The following is a 19826-nucleotide window of genomic DNA, read 5'->3' as shown; positions in this document are numbered from 1 at the left end:
CTTCTTTTACAAATTGTGAATGGAAGCATCGTTTTTATAGAATTGGGAAACTAATGAGCATTAAGCTCAATTCCCTCACTGAATTCTCCTTAGATCTTTGGTCACACAACATACAGAGCACATGGCTATGATCAGTGTGTCTATTTGTAGTCTATGTCTTTTTTTTGTGGGGGGAGCAGTTCTGGGGCTTGAACTCAGGGCCTGGGTGCTGTCTATGAGTTTCTGCTCCTCAAGGGTAGCATTCTACCTCTTGAACTACAGCTCCACTTGTGGCCTTTTCTGAGTACTTTATTGTAGATATAAGTCTCATGGACTTTCTTGCCTAGGCTCGCTTTCAACTACAGTCCTCAGATCTTAGCCTCTTGAGTAGCTAGGATTGCAGGCATGAGCCACAGGGACTGTTCTGTCATTATTACTATTATTATTATTGTTATTTTGTCAATCATGGGTCTTGAACTCTAGGCCTGGACACTGTCCCTGAGATCTTCAGCTCAAGGCTAGCACACTACCACTTGAGCCACAGTGCCACTTCCAGTTTTCTGGTTGTTAATTGGAGGTAAGAGCCTCATGGACTTTCCTGCCTGGACTGGCTTTGAACTTCGATCCTCAGATCTCAAACTCCTGAGAGCTAGGAAGCGTGAGCCACCAGCATCCCTCTCTCAGTATTATTTTTTATATGCATTTCTACAAGGCGGAGTCTTTAGGCTTGTCATTTCGAATAATCATAAGGTATTAATCCATTGTGTCAATATGCCAGAGTTTGCTCAGCTATCCATTGTTGGGTTGTTTCCAGAGGTGTTAAAAATATATATGTATATATATACATATATATATGCACAGATATGTGTGTCATACAAATGCTTTTTTCTCTCTTTGGAGGATAGCTTCTCCAATAGAATTTCTAGATCAGAATATTTGAATCATTGTCGAATGCTGTCCTGAATCTTCCACCGAATCCAAGGCATTGTATCTCCAACCTCACAGCATGGGCAGCAGAAGATTGTGTCTTTTTTTTTTTTTTTTTTTTGCTTATTTAATTGACATATAATAGTACCTTACAGTTATTTAATTCCCATTTCTTTCATTGCTAGTGAGACTGGGCATGCTTCCATGTAGGGATTTATTGTCTGCTTTTCCTTGTGTGTAAACTGTTCATCTCCTCTGACATCTTATCAAGAGGAATCTGGGGGTTGATCTCATATATTTCTACCAAGGCTTTACATTCTTAGTGAAGTATCTTTTTTCTTGGGTACATCTGCTACATTTTACTCTAAGGGAACTGGTAGTCTGAGGCAGATATCTAAGGCAGACACTATCCTGTCTCATGTGGAGTGGGGGTGACATAAAGCTGAGATAACCTTTAAATTTTAGAATGTTGGGGGTTTTTTTTCCAGGAGAAAAAAAAAAGACAGTCAGATGGCACTTCCTTTCTGGGCTCCTGTTTTAGTAGAAAAGGAAAAGCTGGAGAATCTTACTCCTGTAGGAAATGTTTCTGCCTTCTTTTCCATTCCTCCCTAGTTTTTCCTGATCTACTAAAACAAATTCCTGCTAAAACTTATAAAAAAAAAAAGTAAAAGAAGAGTGTGTCAGGTGCTGGTGGCTTATGTCTGTAACCCTAGTACTCAGGAGGCTGAGCTCTAAGGATCTCAGTTCAAAGCCAGTGAGGGCAGGAAAGTCTGTGAGACTCTTATCTCCAATAAACTACTAAGAAAAACCTGGAAGTGGCACTGTGGCTCAAGTGGTAAAGCACTAGCTTTGAGCACAAAGAGACTCAGGCTCTGAGTTCAAGCCCCAAGAACAGCAAAAAAAAATAAAATAAAATAACAAACAAAAGGAGGAGAAGAGAGGAAGGGAGGGAGGAGAGAAGGAAGGAGGAAGGAAGGAAAGAAGGAAGAAAGGCTTTGGTCAAGAGGACAGCTAATGCTAAAGCCACTCTAGGAGACTATGTAAGCAAGCATTCTAGGGGTCTCAGTGGGCTACTGTGCTAGGGTTGGGCAGCTCTCTGTAATCATATGGGCTTTCTGGATGACTATTTTCGCCTACTTACCATATGGCCATGAGGAAAATAGCAAAATATTGAAATCAGAATCATCACTACAAGCTGTGACTAGTATTTAGTATAGCATGGTGGTTAAAGGAGTGGGTTCTGGAACTGAGTTCCTATCTTAGCACCTAGCCACACCAGATGTATGGCTTTGGGCATATTACAACCTCTCTAGTCCTTGCTGTCTTTAATGGTATTTTAATTATGGTGTAGAAAAATACCTCTCTCAAAACTTAGTGGTTGAAAACATTTTATTCTAACTTTTTTTTTTCTTTACTGTACTAGGGTTTGAATTGAGATTCTGTGCCTGCTAGACAGGTACTCTATCACTTGTACCTCATTATTTTTATGGGTATGAAATTTCAATGGGGCTTGAAGGAATAATTATTATGTTTTTATTTTTTTTGTCAATTGTGGGGCTTTTACTCTGGGCCTGGATGCTGTCACTGAGCTCTTCAGCTCAAGGCGATCACTCTACCACTTGAGCCACAGTGCCACTTTTGGTTTTCTGGTAGTTAATTGGAGATGAGTCTCACAGACTTTCCTACCCAGGCTGGCTTTGAATGTGATCTTCAGATCTCAGCCTCATGAGTAGCAAGGATTATAGGCGTGAGCCACTGGTGCCCAGCTTGGAGGAATAATTCTTTTAGGATACTTGGCATTGTCTGGGTTACTCAGTGGTATTTAGTGGCCAGGTGATCCAAAACAAAGAGAGGAAGCTGCCAGTCTCTGAAGGTCTAGCCCAGAAAGAATCATGATATGGCTTTCGCTGTGTTCTCTTGGTTAAGCAGTCCCACTGCCTGAGATGGGAGGAGTGACAAAGAACTTGGAACCATCCTTAATCTGCCAAAAGAGGGGATAAAAATACTCATAGGACTGTGAGGATTCAATGAGATAATGTGTTCAGAGGCAGATTTACTGTGAAGCCAATAAAACTTCAGCTATGGGGCTCCCTAATTGAATAGTCTCTTTGAAGTCAGAGCACCTAATTTTGTTTGCAGCCTCCTCCTCCTCCTCCCCTCCTTCTTTTTCTTCCTCCTTCTCTTTTTCTTTCCTGCCAGGAGTTGATCCCAGAAGCTCAAGCATGAGCTACACCCCAAGCCTCTTCTTCCTTTTTCTTAAAGAGGACCCTAAATTATATAAGAATCAGGACCTATAAATCTTGGCGCGGAGCCCAGCGCTGGTGGCTTACATCTGTAATCCTAGCCTAGTCAAGAGTCTGAGGATCATAGTTCAAAGTGTGTACAGGTAGGAAAGTCCATGAGAATCTTATCTCCAATAAACTACTCAAAAACAGCCTGAAGTGGAGCTGTTGTTGCTCAAGTGGTAGAATGCTGGCATTGAGCAAAAAAGTTCAAGGACAGTGCCAAGGCCCTGAGACCTGTACAGTGTGCGTGTGTGCATGTGTGCACATGTACACACACACACACACTCACTCCTGGCTCTGGCCCTGATGCCTGCAAGAGTACTTCTTTGTACACCGCCTGGCACAGCGGCATTCTCCGTACAGGGTCTCCCCTGGTGGAGAGTCTGGTGCCTGGTTCCCTCTGTGCCCAAAGAAGGGGCTCTTTCTCTCACTCTCCTTTCTATTTATTCTCCTTTTTTTTTGCAACACGAAGTAAAACATGCTGAGAATAATTTCATAATCACAAATCTGCCCTCCCAATTGGCCCTTGTCTCTACCCCCTGACCTCACCTCCCCTAGGGAGGTGGGCCTTACCCTGGGCATCCTGCCAGGTTCTTAGCCAGCCCTGTAGAATCTCTAAAGGAAATCAGGCTGAAGAGAGAAAAGCCGGCAGGGGGAGGCAGCATTCCTGGTGCCCAGCTTGGTCTAGGAGGCATTGAAATTCTAAGGCCGAAGTCCTGAGACAAAGATCATAATGAGACAGGAAGGTGGCATAGGAAGAAGCCCATTTGCATGACAATAATTGAGCCAGGAATAGAAAGCTAGAGGGATGCAAGGGTGAGGGCTGGCAGCTGAGCTGGGCTAAACCTTACAAATCAGTCTACCCAGCTCTGCTCTGCAGGGGAGGCAGAGGCAAAGCCCTGCGCCAGGCTTTGGGGGAGGAACAGAGGGAGGGAAAGAGGAGGGCACTGCCCCAGGGCATTGTGGGAACACTAGCCAGGATGAACTTTGCCTTCCTTCTCCTCCCGTAGCCCAGAGCTGCTTTTATTTGTCTTCTCCTTTGTGGACTCTGTAGTTAGAGTGTTAGGGGCATGATGACTCCTCAGAAAGATCTCTGGGATGCCATTGTGATTGGGGCAGGTATTCAAGGCTGCTTTACTGCTTACCACCTGGCCAAACACAGGAAGAGGGTCCTCCTGCTGGAGCAGGTACTGTGTCTCTTTTGCCTTTTCCCACCTTAATGACTGCCCTTCTGTCTTTCCCTAGGGAGGCTTTTTGCAGAACTATCAGGTTATCAAGGGAGGCCAAAATTTGGCAATTCGTAGTTTAGACACTTGGTGTGCTTCAGGACAGTTCAAAGTAAGTTCCACCCCCTCTCCCGCCTTCAAATTCTTTTTGTTGTTGTTGTTGTTGTTGGTCACAGGGTTTGAACTCTGGGTCTGGGCACTGTCCCTCAGCTCTTCAGCTCAAGGCTAACGCTCTACCACTTGAGCCACAGCCCCACTTCTGGTTTTCTGAGTGGATTTTTTATTTGGAGATAAGATCTCACGACTTTTCCTGTCCAGGCTGTCTTTGAACTGTGATCCTCAGATCTCAGCCTCCTGAGTAGCTAGGATTAAAGGTGTGAGCCACTGGCACCCGGCCGCCTTCAAATTCTTGTAGAGTTTCTAGGTGTATTTCCTTCTTTTGCTGTTTCTTAGTTACTCTCTTGAAGTATCCCAGGCCCTGTTCTCATCATTCTTGTTACCCTATCTCTTCTGTGCCCAAGTAGTTGATGCAGCCCACAAAAATAATCAGTTCTGCTCTAGGTAATTGTAAGTAATGATAATTTTGTCTGAGCACCAGTGGCACGTGATTTCAATCCTAGCTGTTCAGTTGGCTGAAGTCTCAGAATCATGGTTCAAAGCCAGCCTGGACAGGAAAGTTTGTGAGACTCTTATTTCCAAGTAATTACCAGAAAATCTGGAATGGAGTTATGGTTCATGTGGTAGAGTGCTAGCCTTGAGCAAAAAAAGGTCAGAAACAGTGCCCAGGCCCTGAGTTTAAGCCCCAGGATGGGCACAAAACAAATTTAAGAAAAGAAAGAGAGAAAGAAAGAAATAGAGAAAGGAAGAGAGAAAGGAAGAAAGAGAGAGAGAGGAAAAGACAATTTTGCCTAGAGGCAAAGGTTGATATATCAGTCTAAAAGTCTTTCCTGCATCTCCTCAACCTCTTCTCCCAGAACCCAACAGAAGCTTCTAGGTTTCTTTTTTTGTTTGTTTTTGTGTGTGCTTGTACAGGAGCTTGAACTCAGAGTCTGGGTGCTATCCTTTAGCTTTTTTACTCAAAGTGCATATTCTACCACTTGAGCCACAACCCCACTTTCAGCTTTTTGGTGGTTATTTAGGGATGAAAGTCTTCCTGACTTTCCTTTCTGGGCTGGATTAAAACCATAATTCTGAGATCTCAGCCTTCCGGGTAATTAGGATTATAAGCATGAGCCACTGGCACCCAGCAGCTTCCGTTTTAAAAGCCACCTTTGGGTAGCTCCTTATTTGATGCACTGGAAGTCAGACTTGGGTCTTGCTCTTCCTTAAAGAAAAGGCAATCTCATGAGGTTGCATCTACAGCCATTGCATATACTGGGGTCCAGTGTATCTGCAGAGTCCTTCAGAGCCCCTTTATAGAGGTTTCTACTTCAATAAGTTCTCCCTTTCTGTTCTGCCTATAGCTCTCCAGGCTGGCTATGGTTTGCCCTTGGTAATGAGTTGGAGTAGTTAGAAATTGTCTTCATTTCTTTCTCAGTTTGCACAAATCCCAAGAGATCCCCGGGGTTCATCCTGTCAGAAAACTCCATCTTTTGTTAAATCCCAAGGTAGTTCCTTTATCCTGAGTAATCTGAAGCCATAGAGGGAATAGTCAGCATTGTTTTCCTTGTCCATAAAATAAAGGGAATAGAATAATCTGGAAACTTCTAAGTCTGCTTTTCTATGAGTCTGTCAGGTGAGACTGTATCAGGATGATTGAAAACTAGCCAACAAAGGGATTTATGGAAGGGAGCAATGTTTGCCAAAAGGAAGCTTAGGTTAGTGCTGTGGAGAGCCTTCCATCATGATCACCAGCTCAGGAAATTGGCCATAAAGAAAGAATCTAGAGAGATAATATGCGTGAGAGATGAGGATACGTGGTTCCTGGTTGACGGCATATGGTGGCATGGCTCCTAAAGAGGAGTACACTGTATGGGGCAATAACTTCCATTATCTCTCTTGTTCTCCATTTTTAGTTCTTTCTACCACATTCCCGAGGAAGCTCCCATGGACAAAGCCGCATAATCCGGAAGGCATACGCTGAAGACTTCTATACACAGATGATGGATGAGTGCTATCAGTTGTGGGGCCAGCTGCAGCGCGAAGCTGGAACCCAACTGCACAGGTGGGCAAGGGAAGAATGCCTTGAATCAAGGAGGTCTACATCTAGAGGTGCTTTGAGTGTGTGGAGAGGCATAGTGTGAACACTTGGAATTCAATGGAAAGGGCCATAAGACCAAGATAGGTAGAGGCATTCTGTTCAATGTCATTATACCCTACAGGTACTGCTGGTTCCTGCCAGGCTCTGACTTCCAGGACTGGATTAGATGTTGTGTCCAAAGCTAGCAGAAGTTGTATTGGAAAAATCATTGGAGGGCTGGGAAGCTGGCTCAGTGGTAGAGCACTTGCCTTGCATGCCTGAGGCCCTGGGTTCGATTCCTCAGCACCACATAAGCAAAAAGAAAAAAGCCAGAAGTGGCGCTGTGGCTCAAGTGGTAGAATGCTAGCCTTGAGCTGAAGAGCTGAGGGACAGCACCCAGGCCCAGAGTTCAGGCCCCACGACCGGACCCCCCCACCAAAAAAAAAAAAAGAAAAATCATTGGAGAGATATTCAGAGCTAGTCAGGCCTGCATGAAGCCCTCTGAGTTTGAATCTCTATCCCTTTAGAGACCTCTTTTACGGCCTGGTTGCAATGAAAAAGATGATATTCTCTCTCTCTCTCTTTCTCTCTCTCCTCTCTCTTCCTTCTTTCCATTTTTTTTTTTTTTTTGTCATTTGTGGGGCTTGAACTCTGGGCCTGGGCACTGTCCCTCAGCTCTTCAGCTCAAGCCTAGTGCTCTACCACTTGGAACCACAGTGCCACTTCTAGGTTTCTGGTGGTTAATTAGAGATAAGAGTCTCCTGGATGTTCCTACCTGGGCTGGCTTTGAACTACGATCCTCAGATCTCAGCCTCCTGAGTAGCTAGGATTACAGGCATGAACTACCACCAGGATTACAGGCATGAACTACCACCAGTGCCCGGCCTTCCTTCCCTTTTTCTCACAGTACTAGGGATTAAACTCAGGACCTTTCTTGCCAGGCAAGTACTGTATCACTTGAGCCATTCCTCCTAGTCCTTTTGTCTTTAGTTTATTTTTCAGATAGGGTCTCATACTTTTGCCCAGGTCAGCCTCAGATAGAGATCTTTCTCCCTCTGCCTTTTGAGTACCTGTGATTATAAGCGTGTACCATCATACTTAGCTGGTTTCTCGGTCCTTTATATTCTTACTAGTATCACAATTTGTGTGTGTGTGTGTGTGTGTGTGTGTGTGTGTGTGTGTGTGTGTGTGTGTGTGTGTGTGTGTATGTGTGTGTGTATGCCAGTCCTGGGGCTTTCCCTGAGCTTTTTCACTCAAGGCTGGCACTCTACCATGTGAGCCACAGTTCCACTTCTGGCTTTTTGGTGGTTAATTGAAGAGTCTCACAGACTTTCCTCCCCAGGTTGGCTTCAAACCACAATACTGAGATCCCAGCCTCTTCCAAGTAGCTAGGATTACAGACATGAGCCACCAATACCCGGCTCAACTTTTTATTCTGGGTCTTCACCCATCAAACAAACCTCTAAATCCATTTCATCTTCTTTTAATACAATCTCCTAAGGGAACAAAATGGGGGTGCCCTTCAGGTTAGATTGCTTTCCAGGAATATGGCAAGCTATCTTCCTGTTCTATCTCCAATCCTTTGGATTCCTCAATCACTGACCTTTCAAACACTCATGGGGAAGGAAGCAGAAAACCTGTTATGCAATGTCATGCAATGTCAACCATAACTTGTCATGCAATGCCATGTGATGTCAGCTATAACCTGTCATGCAATGTCATGCAATGTCAGCCATAACCACCCCCCTCTCACCTTCTCTGCTACTCTTAACTGAACTTCCTTTACATAACCCTGGTTCTACCCTACAGGGTGGCAGTTATTTTAATGTCTGAGAACCAAGAGGTTATGGTTCTGCTGCAAAAACACTATTAACTTAAGGACAAAGTGAAATCCATTATGCAAATACAGCCAGGGCAGCTAATTAAGGATTTATTCAGATGGCAGCTAATGCACCTAACACCCAGATAAAGAAGTATGCCTTGATGAGGGGTGGCTTGGCAAAGGGTCCCTTCTCTGCAGCTGGCTGTGAATACTGCTGAGTGTCTTGTGCTAGGAGAAGTGCCCGAGGCTTCAGAGGCCACACTTACCAGTGGATGAGGCAACACACATATGCATAGAGATTACCTGGAGTCTTTCAGGAGGAGGAGGAGGAGGAGTGGAGGAGGAGGAGGAGGAGGAGGAGGAGGAGGAGGAGGAGGAGGAGGAGGGCAGGAAGAAACAAAAATTGTGGCAACTACAGATATCTCAGACATGACTGCACAAGAGAGGAAAGTTGAGAGATGGCACTTGGTAGGAGGTTCACATAATCTCACAGACCTCTTTGTCCAGAAGTCAAACAGTTGGAAGGACTTTGGAACAAGTCAGATATGGTCCAAAGTTCAACCCTAAGCACTTAGCTGTGGAGCTAGTAGCTTTAGTTGTTGTTGTTGTTGCTTGTGGGGCTTGAACTCAGGGCCTGGGGGCACTGTCCCTGAGCTTTTTCACTCAAGGCTAGTCCTTTACTACTTTGAGCCATGACTCCACTTCTAGTTTTCTGGTGGTTAATTGGAGATAAGAGTGTCACAGACTTTCCTGCCCAGGTTGGCTTCCAACTGTGATCCTCAGATCTCAGCCTCCTTGGTAGGATTATAGATGTGAGCCACCAGTACCCAGTTTAGCTGTGTAGTTTGGAGCAAGCTGTTTAACCTCTGGGAGGCAGTTTTCTCACTTGTAAAGTGGGGGTAATAACATCTATTTCGTGAACCTGTTGTGAAGATAAGTATGTAATGGTTTAAAACAGTACCTGGAAAATCACCACTTCCATCAATTTAGCTCTCACAATCAGAAACTAGGAGCTGTTCTGAGTACTTGATGCAGGTTGAACATTCCTAATCTGAAAATCTGAAACCCAAAATGCTCCAGTGAGCCCCCAGTGATTCTCTTGCCTTTGCTTCCTGACTTGCTGGGAGAGCTAGTGTCCATTCCCTGACCCCAGTGAATAAGGAAGGGTCGCAATGTATTAATGTAAATCCCCTAGACTTTTAGTCTAGAATACAGTCTGTAAACATTTTTCTGTAACTTTGCAACTTAGTATTTTAGACTTTGCTGGTCATATGGTCTCTGTTGCAGCTATTCAATCTGCCATTGTAGTGTGAAAGCAGTCACAAACAGGATGTAAATAAATGAACCTGGATGTGTTGCAATAAAATTTTATTTCTGGACACTGCGATTTGAAATTCCTTGTGTCTTGAGAAATGTTATTGTTCATTTATTTATTTGCTAGTCATGGGGCTTGAACTCAGGGCCTGGGCACTGTCCCTGAGCTTTTTTTGCTCAAGGCTAGCACTCTACCACTTGAGTCACAGTGCCATTTCTGGCTTTATCTGTGTATGTGGTACTGAGGAATCAAACCCAGGGTTTCATGCATGCTAGGCAAGCACTCTTCCACTAAGCCACATTCCAAGCCCTGTGATTTTTGATTTTTGAGTCAAGCAGTTAAAAAAAATTAAAATATCTTGGTGTTTAGATCAAATATAAACAAGCAAGAAGGTCAAATTTGGTCCCTGGATCACAGTTTGCTAGCTTCTAGTCTAGAAGATACTTCAAAACTGCTTATGCCTCTCATTTCCCTTTGACCAAACAAGCTCATATCTAAATCATCCCAGCTCAAAAGACTGATACTGTCCATTTAAAGATGGAAGTATCAGCTGGTTGTCAGTGGCTCATACCTGTGATCTTAGCTACTCAGGAGGCTAAGATCTAAGGATTAGGTGTTTTTTGTTTTTTGTTATTTCCGGTAGTAGGGCCTGAACTCTGGGCTTGGGTTCTATCTCTGACCTCTTTTGCTCTAGCCTAGTGCTCTACCACTTTGAGCCCTAGTTCCACTTCCAGTTTTCTGGTGGTTGATTGGAGATAGGGTCTCATGGACTTTCCTTAGAGCTCAGCCTCTGGAGTAGCTAGGATTATAGGCTTGAGCCACCAGTGCCCTACCTGGCTAGATTATGGGTTAAAGCCAGCCAGGGCAGACAATTCAGTTAGATTCTTATCACCAATTAACTAACAAGAAGCCAGAAGTGGAGCTGTGGCTTAAGTGATAGAGCATCAGTCCTGAGCAGAAAAGCTAAGGGATAGAGCCCAGACTCTGATTTCAAGCCCCAGCACCAGCACAAAAACAGAACAAATAAACAAAGAGAGGGAAATATAGCCTGTATTAAGACTATTCAGATGTCTCATAGCTCCAATTATGATGAATGAAGAATAATATGAATGTGCTTTAAAAACCCATAAAATGCTAAGAATTATAATTATTGTTATTATTCTATCATTAACAAGTCCTTTCTTGTTATGGCTACCTTAATTTACTTAGGCATGCTAAATTTCTTGGTTCTTTTACTGAGTAGGGACACAGAACTAATATTCCCCATTCTCAACATACACTCTACATTTGGACTAAATGCTATTCACATCCCTGTTACTTTTACTCTTCATTTTAATTTTCTAAAGGATTCATCATCTTTGTGGTTCTTACTACTCTCTAGATTCTTCTTGAAGTACCAGTACCATAGTGTAATGTAATTGATAGAAATTATCGTGCTTAATGCCATTTGATTAAAAAAGAAAAACAAAACCTTTAGGAGTTGTTAGTGAAGGTGATTGTCCAATTCTTTTTTATTTTGTTCTTCTGCTTCTTGTGACAGCGCATACTAAACATGCATGGACTCAGAATATTTGCATATGTTCTGGGAACAGACAATGACACATATGTCAGATCACAAGGTCTGAATCTTTGTGATGTGTACAGCCAGGATGCAGATACCAACAGCAAAGCCCAGCTCTGTGGCCCATCTTTTTCCTGCCCCGCCTTCTCCCTTTGAGTCCTACTATCCAGCTCCTGACCTGGGCTGCCCCTGCTTCGCTGACAATATCAGACAAGATCACAGCCGTAGGCAGTACAGCTGCTGGCAGAACCTGGTGGCCCCCTCCGCAGCTGCTGCTTCCTGTGTCTGCGAAGTGTCTGGCTTGTCAGCCACATCCCCTCCCTGGAGCAGTCTTTGTTAACCAATTCCACCTCGGCCCACTGAGCTGAAGATGAAACACACAGAGCTCTTCCAAAACCAACAAAGACAGCAGCCATTACCAAGTCCCTTTCCCAAGGTGACTCTCAGAGCTGCCTTGCCTGGCACTTTGAACCCAGCTAGGAGGAAGGAAGGAGACTGGAATGGGAGATGGCAGACTCAAGGAGAGCGTCTGCCCCTTCCAGGTCCTCCATGGTCCATCCTGTCCCCTGTCCCAAGCTAGTAACTGCTCAAAATCTCTGATCAATCACCAGTTCCTTTCATCATCTGGGTCATAGTGGAGTCAACAACAAGGCCCTTGGGAGGAATCTTTAATGACCTCCTCCAGCACCAGATCAAACTGAGGTTGGAAGGAAGGTATGCGTAGTTCATGCCAAATGATTGGTCTCACTGATGGGCATTCTGGAAGATGGGAGCTGTAACATTTCCAGGGTTCTCTGTCAACCCTGCCCTGGCTTCAGACCTCCCTTTCTAGGCCATCCCTGACCAGTCATTTCCTGGTTATCTTTTTACCTCTGTGGATAACTTTGTCTTTGTCAACTCTTCTCCTTCCCAAACTTTGTAACCTGTGTTTAATTAAAAAAAAAAAAAAAAAAAGATGAGGGGGAGGCCTGGTGCACAGAGGTGAGAAATTGATGCAGAATGAGCAGTCTATTTATTGGGATCTAGGAAAAGCTATTAAGAAAATAAGCACTTAAATGATTTTCAATCTGCCCATGGAAGTCATCTATCTTCATACTAAGGGGAAAAGGCTGGTTCTCGAATCCTGGTTTTGATTGACTGATTTCCAATTCTCTGAGCATTTCCCACAGGAGCCTCTCACCTATCTGCCATAATGACAGGCCTTTGCATTTCCAGGCAGTGTTTTACATTTATTTCCGATTTGCTCATAATGGTCAAAAATCTCTTTCCGATCCAAGGCATTTCTCCAGCAGTGCTCGGTTTCCCTCAGGCCAAATAGCTCAGCTGTGATCCACGGAAAATGAGAATTTCCCAAACTTGTCTTTGGACTAGGGGAGGGTCCGGCATCACAAATTCAGATGGAAAATTTCCCACTGTTAGATCAATATCTGGGCTAAGAAATAAATGCCACAGGGGCAGAGAGCTGGAGCAAAATGATTACAATCGGCACAATTACATTCACCGGCAGAATCAGCTCACTGATTACTCCTAGGGTTGGGGAGCTCCCGCTACATCCACCGCAGGACAGCTTGGGAATTAGAACATCACTCAGCATTTCATAATTCGACAGATTTTCCCATTGTCTTGGCATGAGTTCATTTTCCCCATCTAGTGTGTCCCTGTAAGAAGAGTTCTTGTGTTAAGGAAAGGAAGAAAGAAGATGGGAAGAAGGAAGGTAGGAGGGAAGGAAGGGTAGAATAAAGGGGAAAGAAATCCTACAGAATAGCAGAGACCAGAGGTACTATCTTGCAGGCAGAGGTTAGAATGATGCTGTGGCGTTTCTGGGCCAGAAGTCTAACATTGGGTCTATTTAGGTGAGTTGTAAACAGGTCTACCCCAGAATCTTACTAGCCCGGACACTCTAGAGTTAAAAAATGGAAGTGGAAGCTGGGTACTAGTGGCTCATATCTATAATTCTAACTACTCTGGAGGCTGAGGATCTGAGGATCATGGTTCCAAGCCAGCTTGGGTGGGAAAGTCTTGCGGGACTCTTATCACCAATTAATACCCCCTGGCTCCTCCCCACAAGAGCTGGAAGTGGAGCCATGGCTCAAGTGGTAGAGAGCTAGCCTTGAACCAGGACTGGAACACAAAAAAATGTGATACATATGTGTAAGAGAAGAAGAAGGATCAAGGACATATTCCAGAGGCTGCAGGTATACCTCAGTGGTAAACATGCCTAGCATGGTTAAGTCTCGGTTCAATTCTCAGCAACACACACACACACACACAGAGCTAAATCAAAAATTTGAAAAATCACCTGGGTAACTTAAGCATACAAGGCAAGGGTCCACTACTGAGCTACACCCTCAAACCGCTCCCCCCTCTCCCCCCCCCCCCCCCCCCCCCCCGCCCAGGTGGCTTCTAAATTATCTTGTTGACCATGACATTTACTAGGCAAATTTCTATGACTTGAGAACCAATTTGAAGTCCTATTGGGGGCCTCAGAAAAAAAAAAAAAAAGAGTATCTCCTGGCTGGAGTATTCTGCAGCGTCTCTCCTCTGCTGAGCTTTGAAGAGGCAGAGCTGGCATTGCTATCTCACCAGTGGTGAATGCTGGGTAGGCGGGGGCCGTGGCAAATGGATTGGGCACGCTGCGCAGCTCTGTGTACTGACACCGGCCCCCAGGCCTGCTGTGTCCCTACCCCCTCCCAATCTTCTCTTTAATCCCCCAACCAGATAATGTGGGATTTGGAAGCATGTAATATCCATGAGACTCCATTATAGGCTATTACGAGCTTTATTCACATATCTGGGGGTGATGCACCAGGCTGCAGCTGGCCAGTACAGATCCATAGGAATGGTCCCACAGATCAGAAGGACCTTTCTACTGTTTAGACAGTTCCCTCCCCAAAGGGGACTTTGGTCTCTTGTGACAGAGAAGCAAGAAACTGCTTTCACTCCTTTATGGAGTAGGATGGATGGAGGCACAAGGAGGAACAAATTAGAGAATCACTGAATTTATCACTGGAGTCTTAAGACCACCTACTGGTATTTGTGCTTGTGATGAAAGTGCTGTTGCATTATGGGTGGGATGATCTTGAGCGCTGCCAAGTGTGGCATTCCTGACCCTTGCCAAATCAACTTGAGTGGTAGCCCGAGACATTGTGACAACTACACAAATAGTGCATACCACTTCTATTTGTCCCTAGGCAGCTTGGGAGATACCATCCAGATGTGGAAGCACTAGTAGTTCAACAGGCACGTGTTCTGGAGGAGGAATTTGGGTCCTGAGAAGTGAGTCAGAGATCAAGGTCACACCAAGGTGATCTCAGGAGGAGAAGCACAGTCAGAGCTCCCAATTAGGATCCTTTCCACAGAGCAAGCAACCTCTGGGCATGAACTGAGAGACAAACAGTCACACACAAGGATATATATAACAAGGCAAAGGGAAAAGGAGCGGGAACAAACAGCAGGATGGTAGAATACAGAATAGAAGGGTCAATTCAACCAATGGATTGGGAGATAGTAGGAAAAGGAAAGAATCAAATAGATTCTAAACTTACTACTGTTGGGTGCTGGTGGCTCATGCCTATAATCCTAGCTACTCGAGGCTGAGATCTGAGGATTGAGGTTTAAAGCCAGCCCAGGTAAGAAAGTCTGTGAGACTCTTTTCTACAATAAACTACCAGAAAAGCCAGAAGTGGAGATGTGGCTCAATTGGTAGAGTGCTAGCCTTGAGACAGAAGCTCAGGAAAAGCACCTAAACCTTGAGTTTAAGCCCCAGAACAGGCACTCATACACACACACACACACACACACACACACACACACACACACACAAACACACACACAGAAAAGATGTGGAAAATGAAAGAGGGTTTAGGATCTCTGTGGTCAAGGGTAGGATGGAGGGACAAAACAATAGTAAGCATGTTAAGGGTGAACTCAGCAATGGGCTGGAAAAAAGCTGCATACCTAGACACATTTTCTGAATGCAAGACCTGATACCCTTGACCTGGGACCTTGATAAAGAATGAAAGCAGATGGTAGGACCCTGATACATGCCTTTATTCAAATGGCTCTTTTTTTTTTTTTTTTTTAAACAGGCCAGCTGAACTCCTGTTTCTGGGAATGAAGGAGAATCCAGAAATAAAGGCATTCCAAGACACTCTGACTAGGCATGGGATAGAACACCAGTATCTTTCATCTGAGGAGTTAAAGCAACATTTCCCCAACATTCGACTCACCAGGGGAGAAGTGGGGCTTGTGGATAAGACAGGAGGTATCCTCTATGCAGACAAAGCCCTGAGAGTCCTTCAGGTAACACTGACACAGCAGCACTGGGCCATATAATACCTGCTCCAGGAATCCTGGAGCCTGATTAGCCAGTCACAGTTTTTTTTATTTGTTTGTTTTGTGGTTGTGGGGCTTGGATTTGTGATCTGGGTGCTGTCCCTGAGCTCATTTGTTCAAGGCTAGTACTCTACCACTTTGAGCCACAGTGCCACTTCCAGTTTTCTGGTGGTTAATTGGACTTTCCAGCCCTGGCTGGCTGGCTTCAAACTACGAACCTCAGATCTCAGTCTCCTGATTAGCTAGGATTATAAGCGTGAGCCACAGATGCCCAGCTTCAGCCACAGCTTATTTTTTGGGCTGGGGATCTTTGTCCTGTCGGCTTTGGGATTGTCCATTGTGTCAGGGCACTTTTATATTCCCTGAATGGCCTTGTCAAATAGTGGGGTATGGGAAGAAGGTCTAGATTCTGCACTCTCTTGTCTACCTTAAGTGAAAGGCTTTGTCCGAAAGGGCTAAGTACATACATAACCAATTTACCTTTCTGTGATCTTTCCTGTCAGAATGCAATTCGCCAGCTAGGAGGCACAATGTGTGATGGAGAGAAAGTGGTGGAGATAAGACCAGGGCAACCAGCTGCGGTGAAAACTACCTCTAAGAGCTACCAGGCCAAGAGCTTGATCATCACAGCAGGTCCTTGGACCAAGGACCTCCTCAGTCCTCTGGGAATTGAGTTACCTCTCCAGGTAAGGGCAAGCTGGAGACCTAAGAGTCAATACTTAAGAGAAGCCTTGAAAGCAAATGGACCTTGACTTTGAATCCTGTATCTACCTCTTATTAGTGGATGACCTTGGGCAAATTAGTTCACCTCCTTGAGCCTCAGTTTTTATCAATATGAAGAGTAATAGCTACCTCAAAAGGCTGTTGGAGAATTAAAGGCTGTTGGAGAATTAAATTATACAGTGTGTATAGCCCTTAGGAGACAACCTGGATTACAGTGAGCACTGAATAAATACAAGGTATTATCAACTTCTGAAAAGAGAGGGAAGTAGGACTGGGGTGCAGTTATGCGAGAAAAGTAAGGCAGAAGAGACAGAGGTTTGGGGATCTTTGTACATCAGATAGAAAAGTAAGAGTGGGAGAAGAGACAGAGGTTTGGAGATCTTTGTACAGCTTTGTACATCTGGGGTCTCTTCTCTCACTCTTACTTTTTTCACATAACTGCACCCCAGTGCTACTTCCCTCTCTTTTCAGAAGTTGATAATACCTCATATTTATTCAGTGCTCACTGTAAGTACCATGAGAACTGAATAAAATGAAGATGGATGTATGAAAGGGTTGCAGCACTCCAACAGACCTCATTGTCGACAGAGTTCCATGGTTTCATTTCTTTTTTCTTTTTCTTTTTGGTAGACCATGGGCTGAACTTGGGGCCTGGGAGCTGTCCCTGTGCTCTTCAGCTCAAGGAGAGTGCTCTACCACTTGAGCCACAGCGCCACTTCCAGTTTTCTGGAGATAAGAGTCTCACAGACTTACCTGCCCGGGCTGGCTTTAAACCGCGATCCTCAGAGCTCAGCCTCCTGAGTAGCTAGGATTACAGGTGTAAGCCACTGGAGCCCAGCTTCCTGAACTCTTTTCCTCAAGGATAACTCTATACCACTTTGAGGCCCAGCTCTTCTTCTGGTTTTCTGGTGGCTCATTGGAGATAAGAGTCTCATGAGGGCTGGGAAGGTGGTTCAGTGGTAGAGCGCTTGCCTTGCATGCCTAGGCCCTGGGTTCAATTCCTCAGCACCACATAAGCAGGAAAAAAAAGCTGGAAGTGGCGCTGTGGCTCAAGTGGTAGAGCTCTAGCCTTGAGGTAAAGAGCTGAGGAACAGTGCCCAGGCCCAGAGTTCAGGCCTACGACCGGATCCGCCCCTAGCCTCCCCCCCCCCCCAAAAAAAAAAGAGTCTCATGAACTTTCCTGCCTGGACTGGCTTTGAATCATGATCCTCAGATCTCAGCCTCCTGAGTAGCTAGGATTATAGGCGTGACTACCAGCACCTGGCTTTGTTTCACTCCTTTATTCTCCATTTCCTCTTGTACCTAAAGGTCTTGCGGATCAACGTGTGTTACTGGAAAGAGAAGGTTCCTGGGAGCTACAGTGTGTCCCAGGCATTTCCATGCTTCCTGGGCTTGGACGTGGCTCCCCATCATGTCTACGGGATCCCTTCAGGGGAGTACCCAGGGCTGATGAAGGTGAGTGGGAAGGCCAAGAAGGCTACTAGATACCCATGGTGTAGCTGCTCTATCTTGCTGCTCCTAGACATTACCAGAATTCCCCTCTCTCAACAGGAGCCTGCTTCACTCTTTCTATTGCTTTGAGCTGTTTGAGGCGCAGTCAAGGGTGCTTTTCTTTTGTTAACACAGGGTGGGTACAGGGCTCCAGTAGGAAACTCCAAGTGACCATAAACAGTGTCCTTTGGGACTGGGGAAGGCTGTGATGATGGATAGAGACACCCCTGGGTCCTAGCCTGTCCTTCTTTGGTGGGTGTGCATGGAAGGCCAGTGTTCCTGCTCACACTGCTTTGATGGGGACTAGGTCTGCTATCATCATGGAAACAATGTGGCCCCTGATGAGCGGGACTGCCCTACTGCCTTCTCAGACATCCCAGACATCCAGATCCTGAGGCAGTTTGTCAGAGACTACTTACCTGACCTGAACCCTGAGCCAGACATCATGGAGCGTTGTATGTACACGGTAAGAGAACTGGGCTGGCGCGAGAGAGCAGGGGCAGGAGACAGACAGACCTTAACCCTTGACACTGTACGTGACTTTCAACAAGCTCACTTATTCCTGCGGATTGGTTTATCTCTACATAAGGGGGCCCATTAGAATTTTTTTCATATTCCTTTTCATTAGGCAACTAGGCTTATGCCTGGCAGTCCCTCACTATATTTCCCAGAAGAGCTCTAAAAGATTTTTTGGCAAGATGCTCCAGTTGAGCAGGCCTTGGGGACAAAGAGAAGAGACAGATGTCACCAGGGCCTGAGGCATCTTGGCTAAAGGTAGTTTATATAATGAACTGAGCACCTACTGTGTTCTTAGCTCAGTTAAGAGGAGAGAGACAGATGGACAAATGAGAAAGGCTGCACAAGCGGAGGGGGTACTGGCATGCAGGAAGCATGCTGGGGCTTCATTCTATCAGTTTTGGAAAGTAATCCAGTCCCCTCCCTCCCATTAAAATCTATAGTTCCTCTTGTTCTTTGTCCTCAAAAGAGACAGGTGTAACTGTTTCTTTCTAGAACACTCCTGACAAGCATTTCATTCTTGATCGCCACCCAAAGTATGACAACATTGTTATTGGCGCTGGATTCTCTGGTAAGCCCTCAGAGGGGGAGGTGGGGTGTCCTCAATCTAACCTACCTCAGTACCAGGCCAACAAAAAGGCCCTTTGCATATGCCTAGTTGATCCAGCCAGTGCTTAAGGCGGGATAGTCAGAGAAGGAGTATTTATGGTGGGAGGCAATTTCTGGGTTTTGTATCTGAAAGGGTAAGGCAGTCCTGCCTGGGTAATTAGACAACTTCCAGAAAGCTTAGTCTCTCTGTCCCTGAGGCGATGTGACAAGCTACTATCCTTCCTTTCCAGGGCATGGATTTAAGCTGGCCCCTGTGGTGGGGAAGATCTTATATGAACTAAGCATGAAGTTAACGCCATCCTATGACTTGACACCTTTTCGAATCAGTCGCTTCTCTGGCCTGGACAAAGCTCACCTTTGACCCCTGACCAGTAGTCCTCAGAAGCCTCTGAGGAAAACTCAGATGAAGGAAGTGACCCTGAGAGGTCTCCTTTTTCCCCCTAACTTTTCTTGAATCTTCTCTAAACACTAAATGAATTGACTTTTCTTTTTTTTCCCTCCCACATCCCCAATTTCAACACCTTTCTTGTTCCCAGAATATCGATCAGACATTCATCATCACAGAGTAGCAGGGACCTTTGAAAGCGATGAGGCAGTACAGTGTGTGTGTGTGTGCGTGTGTGTGTGTGTGTGTGTGTGTGCGTGTGTGTGTGTGTGTGTGTGTGTGTGTGCGTGTGTGTGTGTGTGTGTGTGTGTGTGTGTGTGTGTGTGTGTGTGTGTGTGTGTGTGTGTGTGGCGGGGGTACCAGGACTGGCTCAGGAAACCAAAGCACTTGCTAAAATTCCCTTCACTGGTGACATTTGATGAACTTGGGATGGATTTGATTAAAGCTGACCAGGGGAGACTAAAAAACTTGAC

At 45.2% G+C, this 19826-nt stretch overlaps 1 protein-coding gene across 1 annotated transcript; it reads left to right on the top strand.

Moving 5' to 3' along the window:
• Positions 1–4189: 4189 nt before the first annotated feature.
• On the top strand, positions 4190–19572 carry Pipox (pipecolic acid and sarcosine oxidase). The gene is made up of 8 exons (XM_042693197.1): positions 4190–4378; positions 6433–6581; positions 15383–15596; positions 16133–16315; positions 17661–17807; positions 18151–18309; positions 18855–18930; positions 19199–19572. Exons 1-8 carry the CDS (start codon positions 4262–4264, stop codon positions 19327–19329), a joined length of 1176 nt encoding a protein of 391 aa, XP_042549131.1. The 5' UTR covers positions 4190–4261; the 3' UTR covers positions 19330–19572.
• The last annotated feature ends 254 nt before the right edge of the window (positions 19573–19826 follow it).

Source organism: Dipodomys spectabilis, unplaced genomic scaffold (genome assembly GCF_019054845.1).
Source record: "Dipodomys spectabilis isolate Male_0828 unplaced genomic scaffold, ASM1905484v1 ptg000004l, whole genome shotgun sequence".
Lineage (NCBI taxonomy): Eukaryota > Metazoa > Chordata > Mammalia > Rodentia > Heteromyidae > Dipodomys > Dipodomys spectabilis.
This window is presented reverse-complemented; position numbering and strand designations above follow the sequence as displayed.

Excerpts from the sequence above, each read along its gene's own strand:
- Pipox (XM_042693197.1), top strand. The coding sequence starts at position 4,262 with ATGATGACTCCTCAGAAAGATCTCTGGGATGCCATTGTGATTGGGGCA. Across the intron at positions 4,379-6,432 it reads GGGTCCTCCTGCTGGAGCAG|TTCTTTCTACCACATTCCCG; the intron begins GTACTGTGTCTC and ends CTCCATTTTTAG. Across the intron at positions 16,316-17,660 it reads GAATTGAGTTACCTCTCCAG|GTCTTGCGGATCAACGTGTG; the intron begins GTAAGGGCAAGC and ends TTGTACCTAAAG.